Here is a 15,317-nt window from a genome sequence, read left to right as displayed (position 1 = left end):
TGCGGTCTGACCAGCGCCTGACAGAGGGGAAGTATCACCTCCTTGGATCAGTTTGTCATGCATCTGCTGATGCACGATAAAGTGCCATTAGCTTTTCTGATGGCTTCGTCACACTGCCGACTCATGTTCATCTTGGAGTCCACTAGGACTCCAAGATCCCTTTCCGCTTCTGTGCCACCAAGCAGGTCATTTCCTAGGCAGTGGGTGTACTGGACATTTTTCCTCCCTAGGTGCAGTACTTTGCATTTCTCCTTGTTGAACTGCACTCTGTTGTTTTCCGCCCGTTTGTCCAACCTGTCCAGGTCTGCTTGCAGCTGTTCCCTGCCCTCTGGCGTGTCCACTTCTCCCCACAGCTTTGTGTCATCCACAAACTTGGACAGAGTACACTTCATTCCCTTGTCCAAGTCGCTGATGAAGACATTAAAGAGTATCGGACCAAGGACCGAGCCCTGCGGGACCCCACTGCCCACACGCTTCCAGGTCGATACCGACCCATCCACTACGACTCTCTGGGTGCAACCCTCTAGCCAATTCGCCACCCACCGGACTGTGCAGTCATCCAAGTCACAGCCTCTTAAATTGTTTACCAGTATGGTGTGGGATACCGTATCGAAGGCCTTCCTGAAGTTTAAGTATACAACATTAACCCCTACTCCTGTGTCCAGGCGTTTTGTAACCTGGTCATAAAAAAGAGACTAGATTAGTCAGGCATGATCTACCTGCTACAAACCCATGCTGGTTTCCCCTCAGCATAATTTGTCCTGCCGGGCTCTCCCAAATGTGAGCCTTGATAATTTTTTCGAAGACTTTGCCTAGGATGGAGGTGAGACTGTCTGGCCTGTAGTTGCCTGGGTCCTCCTTCCTTCCCTTCTTGAAAATGGGGACCACATTGGCCCTTTTTCAGTCCTCCGGGACCTGGCCCGTGCACCACGAGTGTTCAAATATTACCGCCAGTGGCTGTGCAATGACGTCAGCCAGTGCCTTCAGTACCCTCGGATGGAGCTCATCCGGGCCTGCCGACTTAAAGGCATCCAGTTCCTCTGGGTGGTGACTCTGCACCATCTCAGGGTCTACGCATGGCAGTCTGGGACCTTGCTGCTGCTTCTCTACAATCCCAGTGAGAGCCTTGTCCTGCCCCTCACTTAGGAACACTGAGGCAAAGAACTCGTTGAGGAGTTCAGCCTTGTCCCCACTGTCCGTCACCAATTGCTTCTGCCCATTTAGTAGGGGTTTTATTCCACCCTGGGCCTTCCTTTTACTCCCTATATAGCTAAAAAAACAATTTTTTGTTATCCTTTACTTGGGATGCCATCCTCAGCTCCATGGTAGCTTTGGCCCGTCTAACTGCCTCCCTACAAGCGCAAGCAGAGGAGGTATACTCCTTTTTGGTAATCTCTCCCCGTTTCCACTTTTTATATGCTCCCTCCAATTTTAGTCCGCAGGCTGCCCTGGATTTCTCTGGTCAGCCAAGGAAGCCTCCTGGCCCCTTTCCCTCGTAAGTCGAGGCCCCGGTCCTCGACATACAACTCTGAGTTATGATGAACGGCACTTACAAACTTTATAAATTTACACCGTTTCAAGGTTCTGATGCCGGTTTCAACTTCGCAATGGTTGACACAGCTGCCTCCAGCTGTTAAGTCCTTTGTGGTGGGGGGAGGGGGGAAGGAAGGGGCATGGGGGAGCAGATCAATGCCCCTGCTTGAGGGAGGGATTGGGGCTAGGGCAAGCGCTGCCCAGCCGGGGTGACGGGGCGCAGGAAAAGGGTGGGGTATGTGTCCCTGGATCAGGGGGGAGGTGTTGCAGGGCCAGGGCTGCACCGCGCTGCACTCTGGGTGGGCAACGGAAGGTGCTGGGAGTGGGGGCTATGCCTCCCAGCTGCTCACCCAGCTGGGGCGGGGCAGAGCCGCTGCATTGCCTCGACAAGTGGCGTGCAGCAGCGAGAGCTACCCTGGCCTCCCCACGGCTCCCAGACAAGCAGTTGCTTTGTCCCATGCCTTCCTGCCCCGCCCTGGCTGGGCGAGCAGTGGCAGGGCATGGGGGGGGCGTGTGCCCCCGGACTGGGGTGGGCAGCAGAGTAGGGGCTATTAAGGGGCTGCAGCCACCCTAAAATTAACCACAGGCCCCCCAGAGCCTCCACTACCCACCTGGAACACAGCCTGGTGCAGCCCTGGCCCCGCCTACCCCAATCCTGAGACACACACCTCCTCCCCCCACCATGCCCCGCCACCGCTCATCCAGCCAAGGGCGGGCAGGGGGACATGGGACAAAGCTGCTGCTGGTCCAGGAGGTGCGGGGAGGCTGGAGTGGCTCCCGCTGCTGTGCACCATTTGTCCAGACGCAGCGCAGCGGCTCTGCCCCGCCCCAGCTGTGCGAGTGGCAGGAGGGCATAGCCCCCATTCCCAGCACCTTCCGCTGCCCGCACAGAGTACAGTACAGTGCAGCCCCAGCCCCATCCGCCCTGCGCAGATCCAAGGGCACACACCCCTCCCTCCCTTCCCATGCCCTCCCAAACCAGTGGTGGGGGCAGAAGTGAGAGCTGCTGGACAAGCCGCCCCTGGACCATTAGCGCCCACCCCCTCCCTGCATTCCCACCCCCTCCCTGTATCCCCCTGCCCTGGCTGGGAAGCACTTGCCCCAACCTATCCCAGCCCCAATCCCTCCCTCACTGCAGGGGTGTTGATCTGCTCCCCCATGCCCCTTCCCTCCCCCTCCCCCCACCACAACAAACTTACCAGCTGAAGACAGCTGTGTTGAGCATTGTAAAGGAACCAATCCCCCTTTTATAACATTGTTCCTATGGGGAAAATTGGTTCCGAGTTATGACATTTTGACTTACGACGCCATTTTCAGGAACCAATTACGTCGTAAGTCTGCTGACTGTCTGTATCAACAACAAGAGGAAGATCAGGGAAAGTGTGGGTCCCTTATCGAACGAGGGAGGCAACCTAGTGACAGAGGATGCAGAAAAGGCTGAAGTACTCAATGCTTTTTTATCCTCAGTCTTCACAAACAAAAGTTTAGGGAGGAGGCGAGCAGCCAACAGTGCTGAAAGAACAGGTTAGGGACTATGTAGAAAAGCTGGATGTGTACAAATCCACGGGGCCAGATGCAATGCATCCAAGGTGGGCTGAGAGAGTTGGGAGATGTGACTGCAGAACCACTGGCCGCCATCTTTCAAAACCTGTGGTGATCGGGAGAGGTCCCGGACGATTGGAAATGGGCAAATATAGTACCCTTCTTTCCCTTCTTAAAGATGAAAGAAGATCTGGGAGACCACAGACTTCAGCCTAACCTCAGTCCCTAGAAAGATCAAGCAGCAGTTCATCAAGGAATCCACTTCTAAGCACTTGGAGGAAAAGAAGTGATTAGGAACAGTGATTAGGAACATAAAAATAAAAACAAAGATCAACGTTTGAGCAAAATTTAAAATGGAGCCACTGCTACAAATTATCAGAGTCAAAATTATCACTTTATTTTAGCACATATGAAACACTTACTTGAGGATATCTTTAGATTGTGTGCTTAGTGACCGCAGTTTCACAAAAAGTTGAGGCTGTTTCTTCAGTGTTATCATCTGATGAAATATACTATCACTTGCTAAATAAACAGATACAAGAGTATGAAAGGGAGACTATTATTCAATAACAAAACTTTGTTTTGCCACGTGCATATTTAAAATGTGCAAAGTTTCCAACTTTGCTCTTCAGGAATAATTTTAAGATTTTGAAACAAGGGTAAAAATTGACTGCTATTTTACTTCAATTAAATTTTGTTTAAAGTTAGGAGGCTCGTAAATTACCATCTCATAAGAGAGACAAGGATTTTTGCAGTGACATCTTTTATTGTACTAACTTGGAAGGGTTATAGACAAGGTTTCAGGTACAAAGTACCTTTCCTCAAGTCAGGTCATCAGACCTGATGAAAGGTACTTTGTATTCAAAACTTGTTTATATTATTCCCAACACTACTGTTGATTCAATAAAAGATATGACCCATAAAAATCTTTCTCATTTTTCCTGCACCATCACAACTACAATAATACTCCAAATCTACCATCTCACAAGGGCATCTGCATAATTTTGAGATTGGGCCATCAAGTACCAAATTATTCTTCCAGTTCATTTTTAATACAAGTGCAGCCCTCCTTGGGATGTGCATCTCTCATGAGTGAGATGTTGCAGTGTCTGTGATCATCTAAGAAGTAAAACCCCGTACTGAACAGTTAACCTTTTCAGTAGAAGTGGACATTTATTTTTAAGACTGTTAATCATAACCCTTAACAGATGATGAGAGGGGAAACAGAGAACGAGACAGAACAAACTGAGGCAAAGCATGGCAAAGTATACCATTATTTTGGAGGAGTCAAGGGAAGTAAAAGCTGTCCACAGCCCACAACAATGTACATGCCTAAGAAATGGGGTTTTTCCGCAGGCTGAGGACCATCACAGTAGGCACCTTTTGCTTAAAATATAGGCAGCAAATAACTTAGACCCATTTAGGGGGAAATTTTATTTACAGAAACAAGTGAAGAAAATCCCTAGTAGCACACTGTAGTGCTCAAACACCCACCTGCATGTACACATGCACACTGTATAATCCACGATAAGTAACCTAAAATTACTGTTAATGGACATCTCCCATTGACAGTAATTTTAACCGTAATTAACGTACTCCGGGGGGACCGGGAAGACGTTTTAATTAGAGTGGCTCTGAGAGCCACTCTAATCAAAGCACCCAAAGCACAGGGCACAGGGGTGCTTTAACTAAAGTTTGTAATAAAGTTAAAACACTCCTGTTGCCATTTTAAAACATGGGGATGCTGACCACACAATGTGGAGGCTGCTGGACTAATTGAGTCTGCTCTTACGCAGAGCTCCGTCACATGTATAGGTACCTAGTGTTGCTAAATGAAAGTCAAGAAAGACTACATAAACATTGAAATGAACATAAACTATTGAGGCTTGAAAAATATCCTTAAGCCTCAAACATTAGAAATAATGGAAATCTTAAATCAGAGTAAGATTAACAGTGATAAACAATTCTGACGTCAGTCAGAATTAAGAACCAATTCTCTCATGCCAATACATGCACACAACTGAAATAGAAAGTCACTCTTAATTGGCATGCAAACAATCTCTCTCAGTCCTTTATTTGTGTTACTACTTCAAGGAATAAAGTGATGCAGATTGGGTTGTGCCTTCTACTCCTAACGACTATTTAAAAAGATTGGTCCATGAACAGCTGATTTGTGATAACTTGGTATAAAAAAGTATGCCACTTACTGGGGTGATCATATTTTGAGAGCTGAAGCCATGTATGGATAATGCAGATTATCAAACAAAGTGGCAGTTGTACCTTTTATTATCCTCTTGCCACATTTTTTCTATTTGAAGTAGAGAAAGTACTACATTTCTCTCTGAAACACAGTACTATAGATGCTATAGGAAACAGTAGGAGTATATTGGCATGAATTAGGGTTAATAACAAGTTGTAATAATATCAATCTATTTAGGGTTTATGAATGTACAACAACTTATCCAATTGCAGTTTACCACAAGGGAGCTGAATGTCAAAAAGAGTTCCAGGTTCCATTCAAAATCTCCAACTATTTGTAGTCCTACAAGGTCCCATGTATTACCTGCTTGTATTATATAAATACATTATTATAAAACATTTATGGAATCATACCTCTTCTTGATATGGACGGGTCCACCTCAACACCTCTCTCATAGGGAGTACCACCATTCAAAAGTAGCTCAAAAGTTCTGTTAAAAAAGGATACATTTTAACATCATACTAGAAGAAAGGGAAAACAGCAGCAGCAGCAGTTTTCTCAAAAAAAAGGAAAAAGGAGCAAAGATTTTTTTTTTTTGAGAGATACTCCAGGTATTGTGACTAATAAAATTTAAAGATCTGGTTTTGCTTAATCACTCAACCTTTGAAACTCAAGAAGCAAGTCTGAAATTCCTCTTTTATCAGGCAATTAATCACATTTTGAAATACTTACTAGCAATGGTTCACAAATGTAATTCCAATAACTGTTTACAATGAAAAACAGCAAATATTTCATTTAAAATTAGATCATGTCTTTCCAAAACTTCTACCCATCCAAGCTTGAAAATTCCAATGTTTGTATTTCTCGATTTACAAAGAATATTTCATCCTGAAGCTAGACCCATAGCTTCAACTGTCTAGATACTAGGGGTGTGCGAAATGGGCCGTATTTGATTCCAATTCCACTTCGGCCCGAATCGGGGACAGTGATTGGATTAGTTGATTCAGATTATTGTCTCTGATTCAATTTGGCCAAACCTGAATCCGAAGACTTGGTGCTGATTCAAATAATTAGCTATTCAGCCATAGATACCGCTTTAAATGTTTTTTCTACATACCTGCATACCTGGAGGTAACAAGTGTGGCTCTCGAACACTGCAATGATGGGATGGATGAAGCACCTCACAGGAGTGCAGGGACCCCCCCCCCATTGTGCTTGGCAGCAAACTCGGAAGTGGACCGGAAGTACTTTCAGTCCACTTCAGGGTCTGCCAGGGACTGCACGGGCCCCCCCCCTCAAATCCCCCCAGCTCGGCAATCGGCCATGGGGGGACCCCGGGTGCCCCCCCAGACACAGGCAGCACCAGTCATCAAGCTGGAAATGGACTGGAAGTACTTCTGGTTCTCTTACGGGTCTGCTGCCAGCATGCTGGGGAACACCCCCGTGCTCCTGTGGGACACTCCAGCTGCCCCACCATCACAGCATTCATGAGCTGCCTGGTACCTTGAGGTATGTAGAAAAAACATTTAAAGCTGAATCTATGTCCAAATCGCTGAGTCTTTCCAAATCGATTCAAAGGGTTCTGATTTGATTCAGAGAGATTAAAAGGTCTCCTGATTCAATATGGATTCGGAGATTCGGCCACCAAATTGGGCCGAATCTCCACCGAATCAAATCAGGGACTGAAGCTTCGCACAGCTCTACTAGATACTATATCAGTTTCAGAAACTACTGTCACTAGATGGAGTAGAGCCCATGTTCATTAGAAGGGTCATCAATACTGTGGCACATAAAAAAAAAATTACTGCAAAAGAAATTACCCTGGGCACCTATACATGAGCAGCAAGGCTGCTCCAATGTGCTGTAATTACCATACTCCAGCAGCCTTCAACAACTCATGTATCACCACACTTAAAAATGGCAGTGGGGGTGTTCATCAAATGAGTTTTAGATAAAGTGCCTTTGCTGCCATTTTTAAGCACAGGGATGCTGATACACTAGATGCTCCAGGTGCTCTAGTTAGAGTGGTTCTTGGAGCCGCTCTAATTAAAGCACTGCCCCCCCCCCCCCCCACACACACACCTGGACCACGTGTATAAGCACCCCATGTGTTCAAGATTTTTCCAGACTGACTGAACACACTTCAGTCCAGAACTCAAAAGTTAGTCCTCTCCTTTGATGAATGTTCTTACCCAATCATTCATTTTTTTCTTAAGTAGTATGACTTACATTCTACTGCTCCTCATTTTACAATTACTGGAGGTATATTTGTATTCCAATTCCTCTATATCAAGCCATTTATCACCATTATTTAATAATATGCACTGTGGCTGCAGTCACACGTATTGCTTTGGAATAACTTCTCCAGAAGCAGCAGCAGAGGACAGGGCTGCTCAATACGTGAGACCTCTGACGACTGGTTTGCTCTGGGACTGAATCAATAACTCAGCAATTCTGAAGTCTGCCTCAGCAGGGCAGGATTGTAACCTGTGATAGAAAGATGGCCAATGTGGCGAGAGAGAACTTTTTTCTCCATATTATGCTATCTTTTTATCAATAAAGAACATTGATGGAGCAGACACTGACTCAATAGTAAAAAATAAATAAAAACCATAAATCATTACAGACAAGGTTCCTTGGGTGAATTTGATATCTTTTATTAGACCAACCCAAATAGTTGGAGAATAGTTATTAAGCAAGCTTTCGGGTTCAAAAACCCTTTGTCGGGCTAAGGAAGTTTCAGCAGTCGGTGTGTGCTCTTCCTGGATGGAATGAAAAGTAAAGAAACCAGGGGCTGGGCTGGGGAGTCAGCTGCCAGGCAGATTATAATGTATCAAAAATCCAGTGTCTATGTTTAGTCCATGATCTCTAGTATCCAGCAGGTTGATGAAATGGAGCTCGTAGGCTCCTCTCTGGGAAGTGTTGTGTAAGTTTCCCTTGAGGATCACGACTGAGAGATTGGGGAGAGAGTGGCCCTCCTGTGAGAAATGGTGCGCAGTTGTTGTTTGGGGGCACAAGATGAATGCACACCGGAAATCTATCAAAGACAGAAATACCCAATTACCGGTGGAGGCACATTTCTCACAGGAGGGCCACTCTCTCCCCAATCTCTCAGTCCTGATCCTCAAGGGAAATTTACACAACACTTCCCAGAGAGGAGCCTACGAGCTCCATTTCATCAACCTGCTGGATACTAGAGATCATGGACTAAACATAGACACTGGATTTTTGATACATTACAATCTGCCTGGCAACTGACTCCCCAGTCCAGCCCAGCCCCTGGTTTCTTTACTTTTCATTCCATCCAGGAAGAGCACACACCAACTGCTGAAACTTCCTTAGCCTGACGAAGGGTTTTTGAACCTGAAAGCTTGCTTAATAACTATTCTCCAACTATTTGGGTTGGTCTAATAAAAGATATCAAATTCACCCAAGGAACCTTGTCTGCCTATGTCCTTAGACCAACACGGCTACAACCAGCACCCCTGCATAAATCATTACACTATTTTATACCATTTATCAAGACTGGGTATAATATTTATCAGAGGGAGTGGAAATAAAACTGGTCATTAATGAAGCATTCCTTGTGCACAGATGGAAAATGAACATCTAAAGATAAAGCTTTTTTTAAAAAAATAGTTCAAACCAATTAGAACTGTTGTCTGGCTAGTTTGTGCCAGGTCAACATACCTCCCTATATTTTACAGCCTTTTTTAGTAAGCGTGACTTCTCAAACCACCTATAGAAGGAACACATAATAAATTACTAGTTTTCAGTTCTAACACCATTCCACTGAACTATTCCATTAGCATGTCCTTTGAAACAATCTGACAATCTAAAAAGATGTGATATAGTGAGAAAGGAATTCAATGACAGGCAATATCCATGGGCTTAGCCCACTAAATATAAAAACAAGAAAGAATGTCAGAAGGTTATCATTAAATTTGATAGTCATTTTTGTCTTGCATCCTTTTTTCATAAAGGCATGATTCAATATTTATAGCAGTAGCTGTTGGGCAACACCATTCATATTAGAATGGGACCTTAATTCAAAATGTTTTCATATCTCACCCATCCTTTTAGGCTTCCTGCAGTTTTGGAAAAGAAAAAAAAGGTATGTGTATTAATGTGAAAGTGACAGGATGCTACTGTTGGTAATGCCATCTAGAGATGTGTTTTGTTTGTATTGTTCACTCTTTGGAAACTTCTAGTGACTCCTTCATTTGGAAATAGCATTTTAAATCAATGCAGTTGAGAGCAAGTGGACGTGACATTATCATTTAGAGGTAATCTGGGTCCCAGAAGCAGCATTAGGGTCTACATTAGCATAGCACCCTATCTAGGCTAATGGCTCTGCTTCTCAGAAAAACTAATGGTAGTTTCTAAGGTATCATCTTGCCCTACTGGTTCAGAGAGACATGAGTTTCATAGGCAACAACCTATTTGTCAGATGCAACCTGATGAATTAAGTTGTTGCCTACAAAAGCTCATACCCCCCTGAACCATTAGATATATGCAATGTAGATATACCACCTTTTCCTCAGAGAGACTACTGAATTTATAGCACTGGAGTACAGCTGCATATGTTATTGGAACCAAAACACTTTACACATACATTAAAACCAAGATAAAAATATTACAACAGATTAGAAAGCAGTTAGGCATTAAAATGGCCAGGTTACTCAGACAACAAATGATAAATTTATTCTCAATTTGAAGCAATCATGTGCCTGGAATCATACAGGCTTACATCCGAAGTTAACCCTGCGTCTTGATTCAATTTGTTCATGTAATGAGCTATATTAGCTTTCACTAAGTGGTGGTTAAGAAATCCACTCACCCTGAGTGCACAGAGTACGGCATTTTGATATATATTTTCTTGTTATTTTAAAATTAGGAGTTGCACTGAAAGGTTAACTAGATGGACAAAACTTTGCATTTCACCTGCAATAGATGAGTCCCAGTGTCACACTTTTCTTGTAGCAGTGAGTTCCAGCCTTGGCCAGTTGCTGTGCATACAATTAATCTCCTACCATTCAGCAGCTTACTGGTCTAGTGAACATACAGCATAAGTAAATACACAGTCATGAGATGAGATGTCATCTTTCAGCATCCAGGGCCAGTCTCACAAAGGATTCTCAAGTATTAAGTCTTATCTCAGATCTGAATTTATAGTCAGTAAGCATAAGGCAGAAACCAGTGCATGGGAAAGATGTGTTCAGAGAGATCAACATGTCACAACTAACAGACTGCAGCATTCTTAACTAGTTGCCTTTTCATGGAGCTTAGTTTCACAACTAGGAAAAGAAAATGAGTTGCAATAAATCTATCTTGTAAGTTAGCAATGCATAGTCATTGTGACCTGGTCAGAGTAAAAAACATGGATACAGTCTCTTCTGGCCTCTTCCTCCCCACAGTGCCAAAAGAGTATCCAACTTTTTACCACCATGTTGTCTAATGCTGCTCAGAGTAAGAAGAGAGGTCAAAATGCCAGAGTAAGCAAGCAAGCAGTGAGGTCAGAATGTCAGTGCCCCATCTATATTAGTAATAAAAAACTGAAGAACAACTCATCCATCTTGAGTAAGGATAAGGTCCTGTGGAAAAATACCATAGATGATCACGTCCAAAAATCCACAGTGATGCATACACACAGGGTCATAGTACCACCATAGCTAGCTCCTCTGACAATACATGTGGTATAGAATGAGACAAGGGTTCTGTAGAAATCTTGGTATTGGTCTATGATCATATAGCTAGAAGGACAGCAGAACAAAATGGACACTGCCAGCTAAAAGTTAGCCTTAGCCCAATATTTTCACTTTGTATGCAACCTTTATTTATACAATCATAGAAAAATAGAATCTCAGGAGGTCATCTAGTCCAGTCTCCTGCTCAAAGCGGGACCATCCAACTATATCATCCCAGCCAAGACTTTGTGTAGCCAGGTCTTAAAAACCTCCAAGGATGGAGATTCCACCACCTCTCTGGGTGGCTTTACTACCCTCCTGGTGAGAAAGTTTTTCCTAATATCTAACCTAAACTTCCCATGCTGTAACTTGAGACCATTGTTCCTTGCTCTCTCATCTGCCACCACTGAAAACAGTTTAGCTCCATCCTCTTTCAAACCTCCCTTCAGATAGTTGAAGGCTGCACGTAACTCTCCTCATGGTCTTCTCTTCTCCAGATTAAATAAGTCCAGTTCATAGATTCTTAGATCGTAAGGGGCTGGAAGGGACCTCGGAAGATCATCAAGTCCAGCCCCCCTGCACCAGGCAGGAAAAACAACTGGGGTCAGGTGACCGTAGCGAGGTGACCGGCCAGACTCCTCTTGAAGATTTCCAGGGTAGGCGACTGCACTACCTCTGGAGGAAGCTTATTTCACAGTCTGGACACCCTAACTGTGAAGAAGTTTTTCCTAATGGTCTTCCAGGAGTTTGTGGCCATTACTCTTGGTTTTCCCCAAGGGTGCCCTGGTGAATAGTTGTTCACTGAGCCCTTGATGTACTCCCCTGATGTAGCGGTAAGCTGTTACCAAGTCCCCGCTCAGCCTTCTCTGTTTTAGGCTGAAGAGTCCCAGGTCCCTCAGCCTTTTCTTGTATGGCTTGCCGTGCAAGTCTCTGTTCATACAGGTGGCCCTTCTCTGGATTCTCTCAAGCTTTACCACATCCTTGTTAAAGTGTGGTGCCCAGAACTGGACACAGTACTCCACCTGCAGTCTCACCAATGCTGAATACAGCGGAAGAATCACTTCCTTGGTTTTGCTGGAGATGCATCAATTGATGTATGCCAGAGTATTATTTGCCCTGCTGGCTTCAGCGTCACACTGCCGGCTCATATTCATACAGTAGTCAATTATTACCACCAGGTCCCTTTCATTCGTAGTGCTAGTCAGTTTGAACCTCTGCTTCTCTCAGCCTCTCCTCATAAATCATGTCCCCCAGCCCCCTAACCATTTTTGTTGCCCTCCACTGGGCTCTCTCCACTTTGTCCACATCCTTTCTGTAGTGGGGAGCCCAAAACTGGACAGAATACTCCAGATGTGGCCTCACCAGTGTCAAACAAAGGGAAAGAATCACTTCCCTCAATCTGCTGGCAATGCTCCTATTAATGCAGCCCAGTGTACTGTCAGCCTTCTTGGCAACAAGGCACACTGTTGGCTCATATTCAGCTTATTGTTCACTGCAACTCCCAGGCCCTCTTCTGCAGAGCTGCTGCTTAGCCAGTCAGTCCCCAGACTGTACCAGTGCATGGGATTATTCCATCCTAAGTGTTGGACATTGAACTTCTCCTTATTGAACCTCATGAGATTTCTTTTGGTCCAATTCTCCAATTTGTCTAGGTCTCACTGAATTCTACCCCTTCCATCCCCTCCAGCATATCTACTACTCCTCCCTGCTTGGTATCATCTGCAACTTGTTGAGGTTCATTCCATCCCATCTTCCATCCAGATACTGGTAAAGATATTGAATAAAACCAGCTCCTGGACTAACCCCTGGGGCACTCCACTTAATACCAGCTGCCAACTAGACATCAAGACACTGATTACTGCCCTTTGAACCTGACAATCCAGGCAGTTTTCTATCCATCTGTCTATTCATCTAACCCATACTTCATTCCTTTTTGTATTTCCAAACTTTGGTAATGTTGAGGTGTTGTTGTTGCTGCAATTGTCCAGGAAATACACAAAAGGCAAATATTCGTGTGGGTGATATCATGCAGGTGGTCTAATAAAAGATATAATTTCCAAATTTTAACATGCTAATGAAAACAAGATTAAAAAAATAATAATAATAGTACCCTGCCACATTCAAGTCCAAGCACAAATGCACTAAGAAACTACATATTGCATTGAACCAACTGATTTTCACTGTTCAGAATCAGGTGAGAAATGCAAAAAACAAACCAAAAAAGCATAATTAGTGTCTCATAAATTGTCTTTTCATATTTTCCCACTGAATCTAATGTATTCTTAATAATGTAAGGAAGAAACTTTACCTTGGAAACAAACATTTAAAACAGTGCTGTTCATGGGCAAACTAAACCTACATTTCCAATATCTGAATGCATAACCTTGGGCATTTGAGGGACTAGGAAATGAGGATAAGAAAATTCTGAAAAGAAGTCTCATGACACTCGACTACTGGAATCCCAATAGATACATTTCAGATTTCAGTGTTCATAATAACCCTGCAGCAGGAATTTTACATAAAATGTCAGTGAAGGTATGGGATTAAAAAAAAAAAAAAAAGATAAAAGCAAAACATTAATCATACTCTGATCAAAAAGAAAATACAGCCAACTTACTTGGAAGAAACTGGAATTCCACTCGAGTCAAGTAGTTTTAAAAATGCCCAACCACAGCTTAACTCTCCTCTCTCACCAGTTGACTAGAAAGTGAAAAATAAAAAACTCACTCAAGCCAGGTAAAACGAGAAAACTTATGAGTGGCATTTTATGGACGCACAAGTAAAAGATTTCCCTTAAAACTTTAAAGATTAGAACAGTGGTCAGCAGCCTTTTTTGGCTGCAGGCCAGAGTGACCCATTTTGGGTCAGAGGCAGGCAAATGGGTGGGTGCTAGGACCCAGCCACTGATGGTGCTTCTCCCCACAACAACACAGGGAGTATCCATAGCCAGTGCTTCTTCCCCTAGGGGAATGACAAAGCAACAGCTGTTGAAGGCCTCCTCCCCCTCTTCCCTACCAAATGCCCTCAAAGCCCCACATCCAAATGAAATGGCTCCATGGGTCACCAACCCCTTTTCTAGAAACACGCAAACATGATTTGCTAATATCAACAGATCTGATACTGCAAACAATATTTTTGGAGAGTTTTTTTGTCCAAGCATTCTGAGTACACACATGAGAGAGCTGTGTGCGCACATGATCTACCATTACAACAATACAATAAGCCCAATAAAACAAATATAAATTGGAATTAGAAGTCGGTGAGCTTATCATCAGAACTGCACATGAAAACTTGGTCAATTTTGTGCCCAAAACTAAAGCTCTACGCTGCGCTTTAAATTGCTCCCAATGGTCTTTCAATATTAGCAAACAAACAAACAAACCACTAATAAAATAGAACTGAAATTGAAAACCCTTAGAAAACATGTTCCAAATTAATAAAGCTTTAGAAGCCACGAATGCAAATTTAAGATGAATCCTAAAGAAACTCAGGCATTTGCAAATAAGGGAAAGCATAAATAAAATGCCTCCAAAAAACCGTTAGTTATGTTCTGATAGGAAAGAAAACAACCTGAACCACCCTTATCAGTGCATAGCAGTTTCATGTCATCAGTGACAATAAGTTTTAGGATGCTTTACTTGTAATAACGGGACAGTGTTTCTTAGTGGATAGAGCAATGGATGAGGATTCCAGATCAGCATTGTTTCCAGCTCACTACCAACATGCTGGATGACTTTGAGGGCATCACTTCACTGACTTGTGCCTTAGTTTCTCCACATGTATAATGCAAATAAAGACCTTCATAGGTAGTTTGAGATTGACAGGTAAAAAAGCAATATACAAGAAGAGCTAGGTACTTTGCTATTAACAAACCACATACAGTCCACAAAAAAAGTTATGCTTTGTGGAATCCTCACAAGACAAACAACATAAAGGCTGCCATTCCCTATTCTTTGCTAAACACTCCTTGATCAATTACCAAAAGAAACAGAGCTAATGTATTTAGATATACAATTCTTTTACTACTAGGGAATGAAGTTATACCTCTCATAAGAAAAAAAATCAAGATTAATGTAGTGACTCGACAGATGAGTATAATGTTCATTTGGAACTCAGAATATTGAGTCTTGACCTAATGTTAGACACTAAGAGTAGACAAAGAGACAAGAGATTGTTAAAAACTACGATTTCATGAAGCACAAGAAATGAAATCTAGGAATCTTAGCTTGCCAGTAGTGTTATGATTTCTATATTTCACAGCTCATGGGCTCTCAGGCCTTCTGGTAACTGGCTTTCTACATATCAATTGTTATTCCAGTCAGTCAGATATGATAAAATGGAGCTTGAAATTAATA

General features: G+C 43.4%; 1 protein-coding gene across 4 annotated transcripts in view; it reads right to left on the bottom strand.

Annotated features, from left to right (window-relative positions):
- The window catches only part of NPHP1 (nephrocystin 1), a 69,625-nt gene that overhangs the window by 23,569 nt on the left and 30,739 nt on the right, over window positions 1–15,317 (bottom strand). For all 4 annotated transcript variants that reach the window (XM_006258099.4, XM_019480105.2, XM_019480106.2 and 1 more), the window contains 3 exons: window positions 13,580–13,662; window positions 5,689–5,765; window positions 3,498–3,597 (listed from right to left, as the gene is read on the bottom strand). In XM_006258099.4, coding sequence (XP_006258161.4) covers window positions 3,498–3,597; window positions 5,689–5,765; window positions 13,580–13,662 — 260 coding nt within the window. The remainder of the gene's footprint in view (window positions 1–3,497; window positions 3,598–5,688; window positions 5,766–13,579; window positions 13,663–15,317) is intronic.

The sequence above is a fragment of the Alligator mississippiensis genome, chromosome 1, assembly GCF_030867095.1.
Source record: "Alligator mississippiensis isolate rAllMis1 chromosome 1, rAllMis1, whole genome shotgun sequence".
Taxonomy (NCBI): domain Eukaryota; kingdom Metazoa; phylum Chordata; order Crocodylia; family Alligatoridae; genus Alligator; species Alligator mississippiensis.
Note: the sequence above shows the minus strand (reverse complement) of the source record. Positions and strands in the feature narration are given on the sequence as shown.